Source organism: Miscanthus floridulus, chromosome 12 (assembly GCF_019320115.1).
Source record: "Miscanthus floridulus cultivar M001 chromosome 12, ASM1932011v1, whole genome shotgun sequence".
Taxonomy (NCBI): Eukaryota; Viridiplantae; Streptophyta; class Magnoliopsida; order Poales; family Poaceae; genus Miscanthus; species Miscanthus floridulus.
Genome location: NC_089591.1, coordinates 67,194,515 through 67,218,726, shown reverse-complemented (window position 1 = coordinate 67,218,726; position 24,212 = coordinate 67,194,515). Strand labels below are relative to the sequence as shown.

At 46.2% G+C, this 24,212-nt stretch overlaps 1 protein-coding gene across 1 annotated transcript; it reads left to right on the top strand.

Annotated features, from left to right (window-relative positions):
* Positions 1 to 20,273: 20,273 nt before the first annotated feature.
* Positions 20,274 to 23,004, top strand: LOC136496954 (cytochrome P450 704C1-like). The gene is made up of 4 exons (XM_066492733.1): positions 20,274 to 21,213; positions 21,323 to 21,658; positions 21,809 to 22,009; positions 22,668 to 23,004. Exons 1-4 carry the CDS (start codon positions 20,410 to 20,412, stop codon positions 22,848 to 22,850), a joined length of 1,524 nt encoding a protein of 507 aa, XP_066348830.1. The 5' UTR covers positions 20,274 to 20,409; the 3' UTR covers positions 22,851 to 23,004.
* The last annotated feature ends 1,208 nt before the right edge of the window (positions 23,005 to 24,212 follow it).

The window sequence follows — 24,212 nt, the reverse complement described above, 5'->3', positions numbered from 1 at the left end:
CCATCCGGAACCTGCTAGGATGACGAAACTGACACACAGAGGCCCCTACCTGGCGCGCCAACTATCGGTGTTTTGGACCGGGGGGTCCTCAACCGACTAGTGAATTTGTTCTGCGTGCTCCCAATTCTGGATGGTGATGCAAAGAGACACAAGATTTATACTGGTTCGGGCATTCGGTACCCTACGTCCAGTCTGAGAGATCGAACTTGTATTCCTTGCACCGAAGTGCTCGTAGTAGGGGGTTACAAGCTAAGGGAAGGAGGGAACTAGTCCCAGGTCTCGACAAGGTGTCGTGTGGGCCATCTGAGACGTTGCTCTCAAGCGGCTGGGATGTGTGTGTGTGTGTTACCAGGTGTTCTCCCCCCCTCTAAGTGGCCCAAGTCTTCTCCTTTTATAGTTGAAGGGAGGACAAGGACAGTACATATATTACTATGCGGCATCATGCCAACAGGGGCGGTATGTCTAAATCCTGTGGCCTGTCCCTGTGGCGGCGTGGTCGTCGGAGTGGTCCGTCCTTGGAGTACTGGGGCGGCATGGTCATCCCATCATATCCTATGCGTCGTGGGAGCCCCGGGAATGCCTCGGAGTGGATGTAGCGGCGAACATGCAAGCCACTGTGGACGAATTGTGCGCGAGGCCAAGACTTGGTCGGTGCCGAGGCTTGCACTACGGTGGGGGCGTCTTGGCACGCACGAACCCCAAGATCGCCGAGGCCCTGGTGTACAGTGCCGAGGCCTCGAGCGGGCGGCTGATCATGGGTACAGCGTTGGGACACACTGGACGGTAATCCCCGTCGTATCCTATCCCAGCCGATATGGCGTTGATCGTGGACACAGTGGTAGGACACAGTGGCTGGTAATCCCCGTCGTGCCCTGTCCCGGCCAATATGGCGCTGATGCGACCTCGGGTCGCGTCGGCCGTCCTGTGGCATTGAGCCACCGTCTGGCTGAGATTACGGGAGTGGTTGAGGCATTAATGAGACATGACACGCTATCGGGAGGGTCGACCGAGGCGGGGGGCGACGGACCGCGGACGAGCCGGCCTCGAGCGACACGGAGAATGAGGCCTCACGCAAGACGGAGATCAGGCTCCTTGCCGAGGCCTTGGGCGAGAGGCCTCGCGTGAGACAGAGAACGCGCCTCCTGCCAAGGCCTTCTGTGGAGAGGCTCAGGCGAGACGGAGACAACGTTCCCTGCCGAGGCCTTCCTGGGGAGCCTCGCATGAAGCAGAGTTTGCGTCAGGATGCCGAGACCTCCTGCTCGAGGCTCGAGGCGAGGAGGAGGAGGACCTAGTGGGCTCGGTCGTGGCGGGTGAGGGGCCCACGACTTACCTTCTAGCTTTTATTATTATTTTATTATTTTTTAGATGGGACTTTAGCGACCCATTTGATGTTTTGCTTGGGGTACCCCATTCTAAGGTACCCGACAGTGTTACACGAGGAAGCCGAGATCTTCTCCAGGATGCTCCAGGTGCAACTTGCCAAAGCGCATGCTAGTGAGGCAGCCGCTGAGAGTTAGGAGACTACCATATCGGAAGCCTTAAGGGAGGCTAAAGATCGGCATGTCCATCAGCTGGGTGAAGCCTATCTTGTAACTAGGGCTAAGCAGAGGATGCTGGCTACTGAAAGGCAGGATTTCTCGATCTTGGAGGGAATCCCTGTCCACCTGCCAGAAAGAAGGAGAACTGGTGTTGCAGTACCGCCAGCACCTCCACCTTCAAAAGTGTCAGAAGTAGAGCCCTTGATTCCTTCCACTTAGCCTTTGCCTAGAGAGGAGGCAGATCCATATCCAGGGCGGTAGAAGATGATGAGGACATGACACCCATGCATATGACCATGTTGGACACATGGTATAGAGGGGTAGGAGGCCAGCAAGGGTGTCCAAGTCAAGAAGGAGGCCCGAGGCTAATTAGGTTTGAGTCTTCGAGGTGGAGGCCCAAAGCAACTCAAGTTCGAGTCTACCTCGGCCTCCAGGACCAGACTGCCTTAAACTAGTCACCCAGGACACATCTAGACTCCGTTTTTTATGATTTACATATGGTTGGAAAGCTAATTTGATAAGGAAACCAATCTTAATGGGAACGGGGATCCAGATCTTCCGTTAGGTAGAGGTAACTATCATTGTGGCGGAGAATGACACACCGATCTGGCTTTAGATCGAAAGATCGAACCCTACAATCTTAGCACCACAACTCCTCTAGTTATCAACCGAGACACAGATCCGATTGACCTTACCAAGAAGGCTAATCCCTACCTACGCAACAAAGAACACAAGCAAGAACAAGAAAAAAAGCAACCAAATTGTAGATGATTGATTAATCTCACAAGTTAGGGTCTCACAAACCGATAAATGGCAAAACTGTTCTTAACAGATTAATCTAAGCAAAACCCAAGACCTAATGACGGCAGCAGCGTATGATTATAAAGGTCTTAGGGTCATCGCCTACCCTGTACATGCCCCCTAATGGGCCCAAACACGATACATGGTCCAACAGACCAAAAGACGGTGTCGCAGAACCCTGGTAAATTCTAGACACTGACTTGTTTTGACGATTACTGTTGATTCTGAAGGCCTTTTGATGTGAGACCACTTGAATTGGCTTCCTAATCAAATTATCTTTCCAACCATATGTAAATCATTGAAAACAGAGTTTGGATGCGTCTTGGGTAACCAGTTTAAGGCAGACTGATCCTGGCGGCCGAGGCAAACTCAAACTTTAGTTGCTTTAGGCCTCCACCTCGGGGACTCAAAAACCAAATTAGCCTCGGGCCTCCTTCTTGACTTGGACACCCTTACTAGCCTCCTACCCCTCCATACCATGTGCCAAACATGGTCATATGCATGGGTGTCATGTCCTCATCATCCTTCCCTTCTTTACGAAAAGTCATCATCGGCGTCGATTGTGCTTGAAACTGATCCTGCACAACATAAAGGAGAATGGGGTTGCAAAGATAAAGGGAACTGAAATAAGTGTGAGAAGGAATGTGACCATGTTTCCAAAAAAATTTAGCAAGCATGTAAACTCCATGATCCGAATGCACACGATGTATGTCAACACTATCCTGCAAAAGATTAGAACTAACCAAAGACAATGTTGGAATAGATGATCTAGCAGACATAGGTAGCAACCAACAATGCTCCCATTCTTGAAAGTGAACTTGTTTCTTTGAGGAACATGAGAAAATGTTTGTATTATTATGGCTACCCTCTAAACGATCATAATCTTGTACAACAAAAGGAAAATTCATATTACTACGAATGTATACTCGATATATCATATATTGTCCCTTGTTGTTATATTTGTCAATAACATGATATGTGTGTTTAGAAAATCAAGGCAAATCAACATATTTAAAAAGGCTCTCCTCCAAACAATCTAGGTTACATAAAACATCAAATTCAATATAACCCAAAGTATGTAAAGAAGACAACAGTTTGAACTCATCAGTTTTATTAGCAATATGAATAACATGTTTATTTTCAGCATAAGTGACTGGTTCCAAAACATGTAAAACTAAAGCATCATCAACCAATTCATCTTTATCACAAGGAACTTTAAGTAGATTATCATGTGACAGAGATAAATCAAGAGAGGGTTCCACTAACAATTGCTCTATGATAGCATGGTTTGTGAACAAATTTAGTACATTAAAACATTTCTCACCTTCCATGAGTGTAACACCATGAGCATTACCTGTGTTCTCAGTAGGAGAAATATGTGCATTGTGAAGTGATGGTTCTGAATTTGCATATGAGGTTGTGAGCTCCTCATTTTCTTCCATGTCATCCTCTCGCTTTTGGACATTATCCTATAGAAGGTTAGTCATAGCAAGAGGAATAACAACAGACTCTTCCTCTAAATGGTGCACCTCAGCATATGAAGTCAAAACAGGAGGTGGATTAACAAAGGTTTCTCGCATAAGGAGTTTCATATCATTCTAAGTTTGAGGTTTATCAGAAGGATCTAAAGACTCCCACCAAGATAAAGCAGAATGTCGCAAAACACTAGCTGCATTTTTTACCTTCCTCCTAAGACACATAAAGCGAGTAGCAAATATGTTATCTATGGCAATTTTCCACTCCATGTACTTATCAGCACCTATACCATCATAAGTCGATGGATACGAATAATCTGTCATTGTTAGAAGGCAACAAAAGACAACACAAAAGTATTATCCCTATCAAATGACTATGTGGTTGCCATGGTGTCATTTTTCACAGCAAGTGAAAGTGTCTTACCAAGCTCTTACAAAGTTCTTACCAATGCAAGCAGTGGGCAGTACAACCGGTGGCTGGTTCATGATACCTGTGAGACAGTGGTACTGAGATTGCAAGGCCTTTTTCTATACTGATCTGAAGAGTTTATGGAGCTTGGAAGGCACACAACGAATAATATGTATATCTGGCACACAAGTCAGTAACAGAAAGTAATGCTGAATTATAATCTAAAGTACTTGTTCTCGTTGTTGGTCTAAAATGTTCTAAGTACCAAGTGTGTAACAAATAAGTATGGTGGATAGCAAGGTGACAGGGGTATGAAAAACAAGTATGACGGATAGCAAGAGCAACAAAAATAAGGAACCAGACAGCACACGCTAACACAGCTCACTTTGGCCTTCTCTATGTGCTCCTCTCGATATTGTTCCTCTTTTGCCCCTCTCTTTTTTCTATTTTTTGGACTGTCGTTGTTTTTTTAGGAAATTTTGACTTCTTTTTTTTATTTTTTTGATATTTTTCCTTCACTTAGGAGCACAAAAGAAATAACCACAAAAAATATGAGCTTAAACAAGTGAAAGACGTGGCCTGTGGAAATTTCAGAAGACATGCTCAAAATCAACAAAAAGCTTATGACCATGAAAAGAGGATCTTGTGACCAGTTTTTGACCAAAATAAAAATTTCCAACCCCCGCAAAGTGGGGGATGGACGGATTCAAATTTTTTTCTAATCGATTTTGATATATAGAACGTCGAAATAGGAGTTCGTGTGCGAAAACTAGACCAGTTTAAGGCAGACTGGTCCTAGAGGCCGAGGCAGACTTGAACTTGAGTTACTTTGGGCCTCCATCTCAAGGACTCGAACTGAATTAGCCTTGGGCCTCCTTCTTGACTTGGACACCCTTGCTGGCCTCCTACCCCTCCATACCATGTGCCAAACATGGTCATATGCATGGGTGTCATGTCCTCATCAGAAGAATCTACCAAGCCTAGGAATGAAGATGCATGGTCTAGAGTAGATTAGTTGCCTTAGGATGCTGTACCTATAGTAGTAGTGTTTTTCGTCGCTGTCCTCCGGTATTGTACTTGTGCTATTGTTTTTTGTCTGTAGTTGTCGAGATCGTCCGCCCATAGGGAAGGTGAATGGTGTATCATGAATGGGTGACTAAATGACTATATGATGTACCCATATAAGACCGTTGGAATGTGCATTTTGTTTATTTCACCATGTTTATTACGTCCATCTACCCTTAAGTTCATGTGATGCGCTTAAAGTTTTCAAGGATGATAATAAGTGGGTTACAAGAGAAGTTATCATTTAGATACCAGCAGACCAGCTATGATTGGATAACATAGGATACTGTATCGACTAATTATGGATATCCTAGTAGAACACTTGAACCTCTTGAAATCAAATCTGTCATTGGATTTGAATTCCTTATCCCTTATTGTGAAGGGAACTCTTGTTGTCTGAATCTTCCCTTGCAATACTCCTCTTATTTTGTGGTCTATGACCCCACCGTCTTCATTACGTGTAAGTTGGTAATAGTTGCCTAGTTAATAGCTTGTGGTGTCACGACGAAACCAAGGGCTCCCTATGGAACAACTGCCACATGGTGACACTGCTCGACACGTGCTGGTATCGATGTTGTTGACCAAGTAACTTTACCAAGTTACACTGCCATACTGCTTTTGCTATAAAATATTCTCCTTGGAAATGTTTAGGTGTTCAAATGGGAAATCCACAATAGGTTGATGACATAGTGTTCTCTCAGAGTAAATAAGAGGAGTTGGTTTTCGAGGAAGAACACATGACATGGTCTTAGTTTACATGAAAGACGGATGTGGTCAAGGAAGGGAATGAAAAAGAAGAGTAGTAAGAAAAGTTAGCCGTGGGTAGCCGGGAGTGATTGTAAAAGCCTGAGTGGACATCATGTCCCAAGTCCTGTGTCAAGTTTGACCACGCTACGCATGCTGGGTTATTTCGCTGCGTGCCCTATGGACGTCGTCTGTGTCGGGCCCATTAGCACCCTGTTCTTGCGTGGCCATGGCATCATGCCACACTCACTGTCCTCGTGCACTATGCATTCTCTTTTCCCTAGCATCCGGTCGGCTTTCGACCCCACGCCTTGTCCCTAGTACCAGACCCCCCTTTCCCCTCTCCTTTTTCTTCCCTTGGGGACATGGCCACCCACACGCCTTCCTCGTCGAGCGAACCCTCTCCTCTCCTTTTCTTATCCTCTCCGCTCGCTTGCGCAGGAAGCGCTCCATGGTTGACCTCATCCCCATAGCAAGATTCATCTGTGTATCCCATTCACTTTGCCTCTACTTCTGGTGTGTTGTGCCCCACCTCTGTTCACCACTATAAGATGCCCTTGGTTCTTGCTCTTCTTCGTTGTTCCCATCCCCTCGAACCCAACACAGAGCTACGAGATCCAGTCGTTATTGTGGAGCTTGGTTCGTCAGTCTGAGGTGATGGTGTAATCTAAGAAAAAGAATCTAGTTTTCAAAGAAGTTCAAGTCTACTATTGGTTAGTTCGATCTTAGGGTTCATGATGTTTGATTTCTTAGTCTCCTATTTCTGAATCTGTTGGTCATACGCCATGTTTTGGATAATCATTATCTTATTGTTTCCCAATTGCCCTCTTCTATCTCGACTTCTAGATTAAGCCTTAGTTGTACTAGGTTGCTCTTAACCATATATCTCTAAATTTCCTATGGTTTAGTATTCGAGGTCGTGTAATCCCTGATCTATGAAATGTAATCGTGTTTCCCCTCTCCTAATTCTTTCTTTGAATCTTAGGATGAGATTCTTTTTAGGGGGGTTGGTTATAACACCTCTGGTATTACAAGCTCGCTTAGCACCTTGATTAAGGCCTAAAAGAAATTAATTAACCAAGCTCTCGTGTTTTAAAAATTTTAAACTCACATAAAATGATAAAACAATATATCCATGTTTTTGTATAGTTTGATGATTCATGGTGAGTACCTTGACTTGGTGTAGTTCGTAGGTTGGTTTGATGTTGCGAGGTTACCCCAAAAATATCTCAAAGTTCTTTCGAAACGCGCTGTAACCCATGTTCCAGAACTCAGTTCGCGAACTGGTGCCCGAGTGACGAACCTAAGTTGGCACGCTTATATCTTCCTCTCGTGTGGCCCGTTTGTTGTGTGGATTGCTTCGTGGAATAGCTAATGAGATCAACTTTGGAGCCATAACATTAGTTGGGTCTCAATCATTATCATTAGTAGTTTTCGTGTTGCTTTAAATTTCGTGCTCGTGATCGTTCGTTGATGGTCGGCCTGAGCCAAAATCACCGCGCATGCACGTTGCTGTCGGTCCTGGCCTTGGTCACGCATGTGACCGATCTTGCTGGCTATCGGCCACACGACGGACTAGGGTGGGCCATAGTCGGCCCGATGGAGCCGGTCGAGCTCGCTGCTGGCTAGGCCGTGCGTGGGGGAAGCCGATGTTTTAGCCACCGTCATCTGGCCATCGTCTGGCCAACGTGGCACTCTCATCACTGCCCTAACTACATAACTGCCAAGTAGCCACTTCCTCCGTTGTCCTATCGAAGTAATGACCTTGTCGTGATGCTATTGTTCTCCCCACGTCGCCTTGTGCGTTGGTTTTGCGCGGCAGGCTCTACACGCGGCTACTGTTCCACTGCCGCCATCCGCATGCAGACAAGGCCGAGTTGTCTCATCATGGTACTTCACAGTATGTCTTCTTTAAGCTGCATCGCATGAATGCCTTGCGCCTTTAATGCATACACGGCCAAAGATGGCCGAGCCATGTAAATGTCATCGCCCAGCTAGCCCAGCTCACTCGCTCACTCTGTCCTCTGCCATGGCCACGCTGCCCATCGCCCCTCCCCTTTTCCCCTCTTGAGAGTGCGGGTACCTCCAGTCCCATGCTAGACCCGTTGCTCCTCGACGCGCCCGTGCCGCAGCGCCTGGTCAGACCTCGACATGCCCGCTGCACCGTAGCACGCCATGGCCTCGCCCGCCATTGCCCTTTTCTCCTTGTGTGTGTGTGCACAGGGGTGCACGAGCTCCATGGTCCCATGCTAGAGCCATAGCCCTAGCTCCTGCCTCCCCCCACGCCGCCGCTCGCCTCCCATTCACCAAAGCCCACACGCGGCTTCGCCTCGCCTCGCTCCTCCGCACCCACCGTGCCCGCTATCGTGCGTGCAAGTGCGCCAAGCCTCCCGGAGCTGGGGAGCCGTCCTGCCAGCGTTGCCCTCACACGCTCCTTTTTCGGCCCCGCTATGCTCCGCACTGCGACCACTTCCTTCGCCTACCGCCGTACATGTGAGCGCGCCTAGGCCCGCGCCACTCCACCCCCGTGCGGTGCCTCACGGCACCACTAACGTCTTCACTCCACCCTCCGGTGCGCCATGGCCGCCTGTCGTTGCCCCTACCATCGGTTGTGCCATGGCCGCCCACGCGTGCGGTCGGAGCCGTCGAGTTGCGCGGGCGCGTTCTGCGCGCGTGGCCATTGTGCGGTGACCCACCTCGGTCCGCACTGCGGCCAGGCCCAGGTCCGGCCATGGTCCGCGTGCCTCCCCACGTCGAGCCTCGTCGCCAACGCCAAGCCAGCCTCTAGACGCCGCCCACCAGCCGACGGAATACTTCCCCCACTGCATACTCTGTTTTGAGGTAGAAAAGGACTTAACGCAAATGGAATATTTTAGCGTGTTCATTTTGCAAAAACGCTAGACTCATAGGTTTACAAATAGGGGCTTAGTTATTTTTAGGGAAACTCAGGGGCCTTTTCGCAATTGTACCGCCGCCTTGCTTGGTCGCGTGGGCCGCTGCCGCGTGCACGCCTAGTGGGCCGCCGACCTCCGGTGGGCCAGCCTATCACCGTGGGCCGCTCGTTGGTCCGACCTGCTGCGCGCGTGGTCGCTTCACACGAGCCGCGTTGGGGCTGCTGGGCTACGGCCTGCCTGCCGCCTGGGCCACCGCGCCTAGGCCGCCGCGCGCCCATCCCATTTGGGTTGGCTTGGCCGCTGGTCTAGGCCGTGCTGGGCCATTGGGCCGAGCTCGTTGTCGCTAGCCTTTTTGAATTGCAGAGCACTTTCTAATTTAGCTTGCAAGGTAAATTTGTAAATTTAAAATAAAATTGTGTAGGTGTCCAAAAATGATGAAACCAATTTTATTAAGTTTCTAAAATTATGATCTACCTGATAGTGTATTTTGTTCGCATAAGTTCTATATGTTTTTAGGGTTGCTCTAATTATTTTAAAATATTTAATATTGTTAAAATGTGAACTTGTAGGAATTTCCATGTTAAATCGATGATTGTATTATCTCTAAAAATTTTACAGTAAATTTCTAATATTATTAGCTGCTCACTATAATTTTTGTAACTCGAGAATAATTAGTTTGTTAGATAGATAATGATGCACTATTCAAAGAAATATTAAATTGATACAATGGAATAAAGAAACAACTTGAGTTTGTATAACTAAAATAATTATTGAAAAATAACGCCTTATTCGACAACATAGATATGTAGTCTAAGTACGGTCATCGTTATAACTATCTCGTTAGCTTGAGAGGCGAAATCGTATTTTACGAGTCACGGTTGCAGTCGATTAATTACGTCTTTGCATTGCATCGCATTGCATATCATAATAGGGACGCCGATGGATCGCGGAGTCATCAGGAGTTGCTAGAGAAATGGTACTTTTGGAGATCGTGTCGCTATGATGGAAAGCTAACTTCTGATTAAATCTTACCCTAGCAAGCCCCGGTGCATAACTCCTACTTTTCTGCACGTTAAATTATGTTTGTGCATTAAGTTTTAAGGAGTTGAATGAAACCCACTTGCATATATATCTTTATCCTATAAGTCTTACTAGTATGATAGGATCATGTAGATTGCTATGCTACAGGACTCCGGTAGAAGTCGAGTGATTGCCTGTCACTCGCGAGAGATAGGAAATATATTACTGTATTATTGTCACTTGAAAAATATAAATGGTGGAAAGGAAAATGGAGACTAGGCAGAGATATGGTTTGGGTATTGGTGGATGTAAGAGGTTGTGTCCTACGGCCAACAGGACATAGCTTGGTTACACTATTTTCTCTGTCTGTGTCGGTTAAGGACCGGCCGTTGCATTGGGTTCTAGGCAGGTCAGCGACTTATTATCCTGAGCACATACTTGGGTATGGGCATAGTGAAGACTTGTTACTCTCTTATCATGGGTTCTGGCTCTTTTCCAGACCGACTATCAGGGTGGTTTTTGGGTGGAGGTCCTTGCACCGCACTAAGTCCGGGACTCAGGGGCGGGAGCTTGGAGTCCCAGTTTGGACGCGGACCTGGATCCCATGACAGAAGGGTAGTGGGTTGGTCCTATTTGTGCCTGGGGTATAAGGATGGCATGTGTTTTGGGGTACCCAGCTAGGAACATTGATTCGCGAAACGTCGCTGTGTCGGTACAACTTGTCTACAGTCTAGCAACGTAGTAAGAACTAAAAGATGATAGATGGTAAAAGGAAATCTGATTATTTATCACCTGCTTGAAAGTAGCACAGGTGCTTATATAGAATGGTTAGTTAATGAACTAATGCGACTGCTAATAAAAATCGAATATAAGGACGCACGCTTAGTAATGCTTCCTGCAGATGTAATAAACCTACAAGCCAGATAGCCTTGTATATCCTTAAAGTCTTTTCCTTTCTCCTGTTGGGTAAGTCTTGCTGAGTATAATTAAGTACTCAGGGTTTTATTTCCTCTGTTGCAGGTGATAGGTGGATGCTAGAGCTGACTCTTGTGTGTAGATTCCTCCTAGTGGGCTCAGAGAGGATTTCCTTTACGCTGTGATCATAGTCTCTATCTATAACTCTTACTAAATATTTTTATAAATAAAAGTTTTATAATCTGTTGTCATAGTTTATATATCGATGCTTCATCATGTCACGAATAGATATTTATTTCCGCTGTAATTCTGATCACATGTTTATATTCCGCTATTAAATTAAATTGTTCATAACTCTGATAATATGTTCATATTCTGCTATTATAAATAATAAATGTTATACTCTGATATTACATGTGAAGTGATGTAAGAAATGGCTAAAATATTGTAAGCTTTATTCTCTTATTTATGATCCTAATGAAAAATATGGATTTTCGGGTTCTCTCCTGGGGTGTGCCCGACGGGACCATGTAATTGGTGTCCTCCCTGTGTACTTAGTGTCTAATGGAAGATGAGTACTCCTGGGAGGCATTAGATTAGACGGTTCTGCCACATATTTTGACGTCTTCGCGGCGACAAATGACCTGCACAACGCCATTCTATGTTACACTGATTAGGACACGACAAACTGAAATGCTTGCCCCCATGGGTCAAACGCAAGGCGAAAGCCAAGGACGCCTTTCACCATTGGTATCGTCAATGGACCATATGGTCCCCGCGGGTGCAACATGAGACGAAAGCTATTTCACTTAAAGTGTTGTGGTGACTAGATGAAAGCCAAAGACATCTTTCATCATCGATATTGTCAATGGACCATTCGGTCCTCGCGGGTGAAACACGAGATGAAAGCTATTTCACTTAAAATGTCGTGGCGGCTGGATGAAAGACAAAGACATCTTTCGTCATCAGTATTGTCAATGGACCATTCGGTCCTGCGGGTGAAACACGAGACGAAAGCTACTTCACTTAATCGCGCTGGCTAGGTGAAAGCTGAAGACACCTTTTGCCATAGGTATCGTCAATGGACCATTCGGTTCCCGCGGTTGAAACACGAGACGAAAGCTATTTCACTTAATCGCGCTGGCTAGGTGAAGGCTGAAGACACCTTTCACCATAGGTATCGTCAGTGGCCTATTTGGCTTATGTGGGTGAAACGAGGGTCGAAAGCTATTTTACTTAGGAGGGGGGGGGGGGGGGGGGGGCGCAAACCTCATGGCATCTCCCAGCAGATGGTGAGAAAATTATAAACTTGTATAAAATAAATTAGTATATAAAGAAAGATTTATTAATCTTTAGATTCGCAATACTTGCTACGGCAACATTCAAACCATCCCATTAGTGTTTTAAATAACAGATAAATAGACGATCCGATCCGATCCTATATTTGTTCTCACAACATAACTATTCTAACACTCTTTATTTGCTACCACCACGTGCCTTTTGTAATGTTCTTTGCCGACGAGCCACCATCAGACCCAAGAAGGATTCCGTAACTTCAACGCCTTTATTAGTCGTCGAGAACACCAACTGCAAAATCAAATTCATTGAGCGGACATCAGCAAAGCAGAGAAAGGCACATATCAGTAATTGCCCATTATGCACATATTTGTTGGAGTTGCACATGTATTGCGTATCCACGCACGCACCTCGACTGGGTTACTAGTTTTAGGGTTCCAAATGCCATCTTCGAGGTCATCCATCTGGCAATTAAAGTCACGGTGAATGTTCTTCACGTCACGTACTCTAATAGGCTCTCTCTTGGGTGAGTGTGGTTGAGAGCGTCTTCAAGCAGGATGTGGCTTATAGAAGCCAACCCTACGAGGGCGTCCACAAACCTTGGTGTGTAGATCTAAAGTGTAAAGTTTTAGGATGTCACATCACATATTATATGAGGGTATCGCATGTGGTGTTTGGATACTAATAAAAAAATTACAGAATCCATCGTTAAACCACGAGATAAATTTATTAAGCCTAATTAATTCGTCATTATCACATGTATACCGTAGCACTTTATTGTCAAATCATGGGCTAATTAGGTTTAAAAAATTCATCTCGTAAAATAGTTGCAATCTGTACAATTAATTATTTTTTTTAATCTATATTTAATACTCCATACATATATCAAATATTCGATATGATAATGTGTAAAGTTTTGACGAAAGAACTAAACATGGGCCTAATCGTGTCCCTGTCAAACGTTCAGTTGTAACAGTCCTCTGAGACGTAGAGGAAGACGTCCACGTACGCTCCAAGTGTCATCTGCACTGTGTCTGCGCAAATCTTACTAGGGCCTTGTTTAGATCACCTCTAAATTCTAAGTTTTTTCACTCTCTCTTCATCACATCAATTTTTAGCTGCTTGCATGGAGCATTAAATGTAGATAAAAAAATAACTAATTGCACAGTTTAGTTGGAAAATCATGAGATGAATCTTTTGAGCTTAGTTGGTCCACGATTGGACAATATTTACCAAATAAGACGAAAGTGCTACTATTCATCGGGTTGAAATTTTTTACAATCTAAACATGGCCTAGACAGACCGGTGGCAGTCAGGCTACGACTACCCTGAAAATTCATCATGATAAAAAAAAATCACCAGCAAGAAAAGGGTGCGTTGATGCGATGCTGTGACCAGTAACCAGTTACTGAACTTACCACGAGTTGGGAAGCCATAATGACAGCTTGTGCTGCTAAAACACAGACACGGCCGACGTATTTAAGGCTTCATAGCGCTGCCAACCATTCAAGAGCAGATATAATTACAAGCTATAAGCTATCTAAATGCTGATGTGAAAAAGAGAGGGGGAGGAGAGAGAGAAGAAACGAGTTGTAAGTTTACATCCGGTTTAGGCACCAGAAAAAAAAACTCTGTGAGACAGACAAGTGGGCCATGTATTAACAGTGAAGAGCTAACTACTATATGGGTTGACTGAGAGAAGGCTATAAGGAACCTTATAGCTAGCAAGCCAGCTGTATTATTAGCCTTGCTCTTAGGACGTAAAAGATTGGTTCCTTTCAAAAACCATAATATCACGAAAAAAGACATACTTGTAGCAACATATGGTTTTCAAAACAAGATTTAATACACTCAACAATATAATAGCTAGATTTATATACCAGTTTGCTATTTATGATAGTTTTTTTTTGCAAAGAAATCTGTCAAATTTTGAGCTATCTGACCTATGTGATGTGTGTTTTTGTTGTTTGATTTTTTTTTTCTGTTTCTAACTTTGTTGAAATTACTTTTCCTTTAGCTCTTTATTAGTATGTAGGTTGTATTTGTGTTGTAGTTAATTATATCCACCATTTAGCTTCTATCATATATCTATTATTATTTCTTGGCCTCTAGCATTTACGGTTCTCCTATAATGATATCATACATGTCAAAATTTGAGTAAACTAAATATGGGTCATCAATCCTATATTAATTACATTGGATAGATTAAAATTTGACAGATTTATTTCATATCAAGGAATCTGTCGATAGATATCTAGAGTGAACCATTTATATAACCAAAATATCTTATAAAATTTTAATGTGCTCCCATTTTTCTAAACAAAATGTTTTATGTATTATTCAAACAGGGCCGAGAGCTGTAGTTCGAAATAGCATTAAGAAAGGGATAATACAAAATTGTTTGCTTGTAAAACTATTAAGTACTCTCCATGTCATAATAGTGTTATTCTGGTTTTGTACTAAGTCAATATTTTTAACTTTGACCAAGTTTATAGAGAAAAGTATCCAATTTTTGGGACCAAATAGGTATAGTAACAAATACGAGTATAATTAATGATAAATCTAATGAGACAGTTTCTATACAACATCTAAGTGTTTTAAAGGCTTCCACGCCTGATTTTTCAGCCATCCAGTATTGAGATCTATGGCTTAGATTAGAACTAACTTTGTCTATAAAAAATCAAGTTTATGAAAGGATCTAGCATTCTTTTTTTTTGTTACACCATTACTGTTGGGGGGAGGAGCAAGGCATGAGCCCCCCCCCCCCCCCCCCCCCCATCTCCATGACCTTTGGTCGTTCGTTTCGTCTACGGACGCTATCGTCGGGCGAAACGATCATTCGGTCGTTTGTTTTGTCTACGGACGCTATCTTCGGACGAAACAATCACTTGGTGTTTTGTTTCGTCTACAGGCGCTATCGTCGGACGAAACTATCATTCGGTCGCTTGTATCGTCTACGGACGCTATCATCGGACGAAACATTCACTAGGTCATTCGTTTCATCTACCGGCGCTATCGTCGGACGAAACGATCATTCGGTCGCTTGTGTCGTTTACGGACGCTATCGTCGGGCGAAACAGTCGCTCGATCGCTCGTATCATCAACCAACGCTATCGTCAAGCCAAGCAGTCGCTTGGCAACCGCGTGTGGAGGAAAGTTTGTGCCCACCACCGCCACGTCAGTACGGCCTTTTGACCTCTACTACACCAACGGGTGTCAGATGACCTACCGACAAAAAAATACTAGAATTACACTATTTTCGGAACAAGGCAACACATCTCTGACGCCGGAAGACGTTCACCCCTCGTTTTGTCGACCACGTACGTCGGAGAGAGAGAGAGACACACACACACTAAATACCCGTCCGTTGCACGGAAAAAATATATTTTGAATTCTATTTCAAATCATTGTTTATAATGCATGACACTTTTAATAAGCTAATGAACTAACACACTTTGATCATTTCATCCTTCTTTTGCATATCTAAATGGCCTTTTATTGAAACCTTTCGTAGAATCAAGTAATGCAACTTTCAGAACTAAATTACTCTTCTCTTCAGTGACATGCTCCAAATCGAAGCTGGTCACTTTGCCATGGCTCATATGCCTTTCGCACCCCACCCCATGGCGACTGGCGACAACGTGGGCCAGTAGAAGTAGGACAGCAAGCAACCAGTGGTACCTTGCTTATCTTCCTTTAAAATCACTACCAGGCATGAAAGAAAACTTCTTCCTAGCAAGCAGTAGCGTTAGGCAAGTAACAAGACTCGGGATGAGCTCCTTAGCCTTTTACACTTCTCATCGAGGATGACCGTAAGGAAGAGAAAGCCGCATCGCTGGGTGCCAGCTTTTCTTTTGGAAAAATTCCTTGATATACCGCATCCACAAGTAATGGCCCTACTCACCTTGCTCAAAGATTGAAGTTTGAACTAGGAAGTGCTCTTTTGGAAAACACTTTGGAATGAGGTCTCATAGATCAATGAACGAGATCTCATAGATCAACGTAAGTTTCACACCCATCCCTTCTCAAGGGACGCTCCTCCCCCGAAAGCCACGGTGAGGAGGGAATACCAACAGCAATGATGATCGTCTTCCTATTCCTATTTCTATTGCTATTACCAATTCAAAAGAGCCGCTAAAACTGCAATGAGCTGGGTATGTTTATAGTGATTGATTTTGTTCAACAACCGGAACGAGGTAAAGGTTAATCCCTTGACCGAGTGAAGGCGAGCTCAGATTCTGAGATTGATGGGGTTGTGAAAGGAATAAAAGGTAGAAGATCTAATCGGTGAGGTAGTTGTCTCTACTCTTCTCTTTTAGAAGTCTCCCCTGCCGGGGGAGGTATGAGGAGAAACAGTGACGAAACCGTAGGTTAACCTCATTTCTTTTTTCATGTATTCTTCAATCCCCGAAGGGCGAGCTCGGATTCAAAGATGGAAGCAGTTATGAAATGAAAACAATGATAAGAAGACAAGAAAAAGAATAAGATAGGTGAGGCAGTTGTGTTGAGGCTATTGTTTGTTGTGTTGAGGCAGTTGTTTCTAGATTGTTTGATAGTATGATATTGGTATAGTGTCTGGTGTCGTGGGTTAATCAATCCGGAACAATAGTGGTGACATGCCTTCACAGCTCTCGGCTGCCGTGTGGTGGCTATCGACGTCCGTAACCGAGTCACGGCCTTGCACGCCACATGCCTGGCGAAGACACCGGCATCCGTAGCCTTCCTCGTCTGGATCCGCGCGCTGCCATGTGGGCCGCGACGGTGCGCACGGTGAAGACCTGGCCCAGGAAGTTGACGTCAAGTGCGCGCGACATGGCGTCGGCACGCAGCTCCGCGATTGGGCCCGTGCACCCGACACCGGCGTTGTTGAGCAGCACGTCGTCGCGGCCATGCCGCGCCAGCACGTCGTGGACGGCGGCGCCGACGTTGGCGTCGGAGGTGACGTCGAGTTGGAGCGCCTCTGCGGACGGCGTGCCAGCGAGGTCGGCGACTAGGCCGAGGTGATGCCCTTGCTGAAGTAGATGTTGTTGTTGTCGACGTAGTAGACTTCGTCCCGTCCACCCGGCGCCAGGAAAAGTAGAGTAGTTGCCGGCCGTCTCCTTTGCGCTGCGCTGGGCATGCTTGGGCAAAGCGCTGCCATGGAACGAATCTGTGTCGGGCAGTGGCGGCGGCGCGTAGAAGACGTGATTAGGATGGTTTGATTAGGACGGTAGATATGTAAACCGTGCGTGCATAGCGGCATAGCGCTGAGCAGGAACTCGGCAGCGCGGTGTGGCAGTCCACTCCACAGATGAGGAAGGCGAAGTTGGCTATGTCCACGGTGCATGCTGGGAACTGGCACGCGACGTCGAGCCCATGGAAGCCGCTATCGCGGGCAAGCGCGACGGCCTCGGCGACGAACGCCGCACAGGAAGGCGGGTCCGCGGCCATGGCTGCGAACGCTGAGTTGATCTCGATGAGCAAACACTGACGACTTCCTTTGGCCTGCTGCTACCTCTTCCTCTGTGTCTTCTCCGTTGCTGCTGCCTCTCATTGCCGCGGCGAGGAGGAAGTGGAGGAGCCCAGCGAGACCTTTAGGGTCTGCAGCAGTGCGACAGACAGGCTTTGGACGACTTGTGACCGCTGCGTTGCTTTTGGGTTTAGGAAAAGTGCATACTGTCGATTATTTCGGTTGAAAGGAAGGAAGATCAAATTAAATCTCCATGATTGCGGGCAGAGCAACCGCCTGGAAAACCGGTCAGGGCAGTCCCAATGCTAGAAACTACGTATAGTTTCTATACCTATTAATTTTCATAGACACTATGTATAGAAACCATGGTTCCAATGGATAGTTTCTACAGAACAACTTTTTATTCAATCACATACACTCTCTCTTCATTCGCTACCAATCACATCCATTCGTGTCTTGGTTCTCGTGTAGACATGGTTTCTAACTTAGACCCGGTTTCTATGATTTTTGTTCTCTCTCTTCAATAACTACCTTGCCACATCAGCAAAATGCTTAGGTGGCAGTACAATTAATGCCCATAGAAACTATAGTGGTTTCTGCATTGGGAGTGTCCTTATTGGGTTTGCTCTAAGTTGGTTTGCCTATACACTAGTATTGGTGTATTGACTTTGGGATTCAATAAATGTTAAATGGGCCACTCAATGAGCTAGTATATGTTTGGGCACCCAATCAGTAGATCGCAAATCTGAATGTGTGATAACGATGGATCGTTTCTTTTCTTTTCTTTTTTTTTGCGAAAGATAACGATGGATCGTTTCCAAGCTCGTGAGATGGACTTTTGACTTCTGGAATGCAGATGATGGTTTACATGGAAGTTTACATTTGCGCGCCTCCAGTTTTGGCTCTGTCGTGCTGTTTTTTTCAAAAATTCTTGCAACTGTGCTTCTTCTCTGTCTCATCTGAGGGGGTGTTTGGATCTGGTGACTAAAATTTAAGAGATGTCATGTGAGAGTATCGCATAGAGTGTTTAGATACTAATAAAAAAATAAATTACAGAATCCATCAGTACTCCACGAGACGAATTTATTAAGCCTAATTAATCCATTATTAGCACATGTTTTCTATAGCACTATATTGTCAAATTATGGACTAATTAGGTTTAAAAGATTCGTCTCGCAAATTAGTCGCAAGCTGTGCAATTACTTTCATAATTAGTCTATATTTAATACTCCATGTATGTGTCTAAACATCTGATAAGATAGCGACTAAAGTTTAGAGGAGAAACTAAACACCCTTAAAAATTCTCTAGATGGACTTTAATCCGTCAACTGTTGACACTTGCTGCCTGGCTCTTCTTAAATGCTGTAGATCTTTGCCTTTGTGTTCGGTCAAGGAGCTTATGCTATGTCCTGCAGAATTTTCAGAGACGAGGAAACAAACTAATCGGAACAAGAATTCTGTTGATCACATGGGCCCTGTTCGTTTCGTTGTAAATGATTATAGATTATTTACTGTTGACTAATTTAGTGTGAGAGAAAAATATTATTTTAGCTTATAATCCACGATCATATATGAGCAAGCGAACAGATAATATGTTTTTTTCATCTTATTTTTTAATCGGAACATATTTTTCTTTCATCACAAATCAGCTGAAACAATATTTTAACTTAATTTTTCGGCTAAACGAACGGGGGCAAGATCGTTTAAGCTCCAGTCTTCTGCAGAGTATGGAGATATTATTATTATCATTGAAAAGGATTCGCTGTCGTCGCAACCCCTCGGCAAAGAAGTTGATTGTTCATAAAAAATCAAAACAACAACAACAGTTGATGCGTGATGGTTTGGTGTCTCAAATCTCAGGCCTTGTTTAGATGCAAAAAATTTTGCAAAATGGATATTGTAGTGTTTTCGTTGTTATTTGGCAAATAGTGTCCAATCATAGTCTAATTAGACTTAAAAGATTTGTCTCGTGGATTTCGTCTAAACTATGTAATTAGTTTTATTTTTTATTTATATTTAATGCTTCATGTATGAGTCTAAAGATTCAATGTGATGAAGAATGTAAAAAATTTTGTAAATTTTTTTGCAAACTAAACTGTACCTCAATCCATCCGATACTTGCCCTGTCCTGTCTCCTGAGCAGCTGCGGTGCTGCCCCATGCTCCGCCCTTGTAGTTCTCGTGTATCACGTAAAAAGAAGATTCTTCGTTACATCAAATTTACAGTATATGTACGGAGTACTAAGGTTCTGCTTAGATTCTAAAAATTTTGAATTCAAAGTGTCACATTAAATCTTACGGCACATGCATAGAGTGCTAAATGTAGACGAAAAATAAAACTAATTGCATAGTTAGGTGAGAAATTGCGAGATGAAACTTTTGAACCTAATTAGTCCATAATTAAATACTAATTACCAAATACAAACGAAAATGCTACAGTAACCCCACAGGAGCCAAACCCAAAAAAAAATTGGAAACTAAACACGCCCTAAATATAGACGAAATCAAAAACTAATTACATAGTTTACTTTAATTTTACGAGACGAATTTTTTAAATTTAATTAGTCAATATTTAGATAATAATTCATAGCCAAACAAAATGGTACCGTGAAGAATCGTACACCAAAGTTTGCCGCACTAAACGCGCCCGGAAAAAACGCGAAGGTACTGTCAAATCTCAATCCAATCCGAAAGGTTCATCCATCCACCTTCCGGGAGAGCGCACTCCACAACCCACACGCAAGCACGCACGGCGAGCAGCGGCCGCCCACTCAGTACCGGGACACCAGAGCTCAAGCTCGGCCATGGACTCGCCACTGCTGAGCCCACCCGCTCTGCTCGCGCTGTCCCTGCTCCTCCTCGCGCTCTACATCGCGCGCCGGCGCCGCGGGGGAGGCAGGAATCGGAACTACCCGCCCGTGGCGGGCACCGTGTTCCACCAGCTGCTCAACTTCGGCCGGCTGATGGAGTACCACACGGAGCTCGCCCACAGGTACCGCACCTTCCGCATGCTCACCCCGACCTGCAACTACGTGTACACCGTCGAGCCCGCCAACGTGGAGTACATCCTGAAGACCAATTTCGCCAACTACGGCAAGGGGGTGATGACCCACGACGTGCTGGAGGACCTCCTCGGCGACGGCATCTTCAACGTGGACGGCGCCAAGTGGCGGCACCAGCGGAAGGCCGCGAGCCACGAGTTCTCCACGCGGGTGCTGCGCGACTACAGCAGCGGCGTGTTCCGTGACACGGCCGCGGAGCTCGCCGGGATCGTGGCCGTGGCCGCCGGCGCCGGGGAGAGGCGGCTGGATGTCGCGGACCTGCTGATGCGGTCGACGCCGGACTCCATCTTCAAGGTCGGGTTCGGGGTCAGCCTGGGAGTGCTGTCCGGCTGCAGCGACGAGGGCACGGCGGCGTTCGCCAGGGCGTTCGACGACGCCAGCGAGCAGGTCCTGTACCGCTTCTTCGACCTGTCCTGGAAGGTCAAAAGACTCCTCAACATCTCGTCGGAGGCAGCAATGAAGAGATCGATCCGCACCATTGATGGATTCGTGTACGGCGTCATCGACAGGAAGATCGAGCAGATGGGCAGAGACCAACAAGAATTCGTGAGCTCTCCGCAGCAGCCTCGCCCATCTGGATGCTCGGGCGCTCGATTGGCGGCTCCGGCCCCTTCTTTTTTTTACTGACACGCACGGTGGTGTTTATCTTTGCCAGGCCAAGAAAGAGGACATCTTGTCAAGGTTCCTGATGGAGCGGGAGAGCGATCCCGGCTGCTTCGACAACAAGTACCTGCGGGACATCATCCTCAACTTCGTGATCGCCGGCCGCGACACCACGGCGGGCACCCTGTCGTGGTTCCTCTACGTGCTCTGCAGGAACCAGCGCATCCAGGACAAGGTCGCACGGGAGGTCCGTGCCGCCACCACGGGCGACCGCGACGTCGGCGTGCAGGAGTTCGTCGCGTTCTTAACCGAGGACGCCATCAGCAGAATGCAGTACCTGCACGTCGTGCTGACGGAGACGCTCCGGCTGTACCCGGCTGTGCCCATTGTAAGTTGACCCGAACATCGGCGTCTTCCTACCAGATTTTGCATTTGGGAGTTGGGACCATACGTCGTGTGCTGTTATTATCTGCGTCACGGTCGCTGATTTTTTTTGGGGGACCTGCTATCGAATCAAATAAAAAAAAACTAAATGCAGGATGTAAAGTATTGCTTTTCGGACGACACGTTACCGGACGGCTACGCTGTCAAGAAAGGTGACATGGTGAACTACCAGCCGTACCAGATGGGCAGGATGAAGTTCCTGTGGGGCGTGGACGCCGAGGAGTTCAGGCCGGAGAGGTGGCTCGACGACGGCGTGTTCGTCCCCGAGAGCCCCTTCAAGTTCACGGCTTTCCAGGTTGGTTGTGACATTCAATCTCCTCGACACTAAGCCTGGGCGTTCGGGTTACCCGATTTTTTCGGGTCGGGTAATTCGGGTAATTCAAAATTCGGGTAATAAAAATTGCTACCCGATATTACCCCCGAAAAAACACTACCCGCAAATTCGGGTACCCGATAATTCGGGTTCGGGTTCGGGTATTACCCGATATACCCAAATTTACAGAAAACAACAAACTACACTAAATTTCAGTAGCGATCTATACATAATTTCAGCAGCAATTTGTATAGAATTTCAATAGAAATTTGTAGAGAATAATATATTACAGTCACTCATTCAAATAGAGAGAATTATATTCTAATAAAGTGATAAGTTAAATGGTTCAGCTAACAACACATGATGAATACAAAGACAAAACAAATCTTTGGGTAGTTCGGGTAGTTTGGGTACCGGGGGATATTACCCGAATTACCCAAACTAATTTCGGGTAATCAAAATCGCTATCCGAATTTAGGATCGGGTACCTCGGGTTCGGGTAATTCGGGTCCAGGTTCGGATAATTTGGGTACGGGTAATGGGTATCGGGTATTTTGCCCAGGCTTACTCGACACTTGCCGTGTCGTTGCCCCAATGCAGCACGTGACGTGTTTGGCCTCTTGTGTTGTGGTGTGAACAGGCGGGGCCTCGCGTCTGCCTGGGAAAGGAGTTCGCGTACAGGCAGATGAAGATCTTCGCGGCGGTGCTGCTCTACCTCTTCAGATTTGAGATGTGTGAAGCCAATGCTACCCTAGGTTACCGGCCCATGCTCACGCTCAAAATGGATGGCCCGCTGTATGTTCGTGCATCGCTCCGGCAATGAGGTGGGCGGCAGCCACGAAGTCAAAAGGTATGCAAGTCAAAAGATGAGACGTGTATGTGTATGCCCCATCGTCCTTGAGAACTTTGAATGTATATATATAGGATTGCCCTATTTCCATCTGCTACCATCTTAATGACGTCAGTCTGTTTCCTTATTGGTTTTAGCCAGAGCTTATCAGTCAGTCAATAGTATTTTTTTCTCATAACAAATCAACATCAGTCGGGCTTATCATCCCAGAAACCAATGAGCGGACAGGCTGAGTATATCTATTGGGTTATTCTCAGCGGAAATGATACGTACTAACAGGCGTCTGTTCGTCCGGACGCCCTTTCGTGGGCCTGCATACCAGCCCAACAAACCTTTACTCTACGCCCGCTCGCTTTTTGTTACGGTATTTGCATCTGTCTCCAACGTTGCGTCGATTGGATAAGGAAAGGAGGAGACAAGAGACCTGCTCCGCAGGTCGACGATGACCCCTGTTCCTGCTCCGTCGGTCGTCTCAATGCTCCTGCTCTACGACTCGCTCCGCCATCGACAGTCACCCTGCGCTGCTCCTTCCCCTGCTCCACCGCGCGCGCCCCGCTGCTTGCTCTACGGCCCTCTTCGCCCGACGGCGCAGGCACCGCCGCGCCCACGAGTAGCGACCACTCCCTCGGCCGCCAGCTAGCCACTGAGGCCGTTGCGCAAGGAGAAGCGTCGGGCCCTAACGCGGAAGCCCTCTAGCCTTGCCTCCTACTATGGCTGTGGCGCCCAGCTGCAGACGGCAGAGGAGGCTGCACCGAGATACGATGCATGTTGCCAGTGTATATTTTAAATATTTTATAGGTATGTTGCAAGTGTTTCATAAGGATTGTCGGGGTTATAACTCCGGGGTGTCTCAAGGCACCGATTAGTTAGCAGGCCAAGCGGCCCACAACACATCAGTTGGCAAAGGCCCGAACGGCTGAGGCCCAGCTAAAGCCAAGGATGAGGACGACCACGACCCTTCCTTCTGCCTTGGCCGTATGACACACGAGAGACGCATGACGTCTCCACCGTCCCGACCCCTGGGAGGGATGGGGGGAGGTCGAACGCAGCCAAACATGTCTGCTCTAACAAGAATAAGCACGCCGCACTGACCCCGCAAGGACCTAGGGGAAAACGGTCACCTCGATCCCTTCAGACGTCATCCCTATGCCACACTGTGCAGACAAGACAACACCGCACGACGGTGACAACCAGTACGGCGATCCACCATCCAAATACGGTCTGACGGGATGCATGTACGATTCTACCCAGCGCGGGATGGGATCCACGACGAAGGCCTTGACTTAGAGGCCATCCAACCCGGCAGGAGCCACAACCCTAATGATCGGGATCGTG

What these genes read in the sequence shown, in the direction of transcription:
- LOC136496954 (XM_066492733.1), top strand. Translation starts at nt 20,410, where the DNA reads ATGGACTCGCCACTGCTGAGCCCACCCGCTCTGCTCGCGCTGTCCCTG. An exon ending in TGTACCCGGCTGTGCCCATT is followed by an intron (nt 21,659 to 21,808) that starts GTAAGTTGACCC and finishes AACTAAATGCAG; the next exon opens with GATGTAAAGTATTGCTTTTC. An exon ending in TCAAGTTCACGGCTTTCCAG is followed by an intron (nt 22,010 to 22,667) that starts GTTGGTTGTGAC and finishes TGGTGTGAACAG; the next exon opens with GCGGGGCCTCGCGTCTGCCT.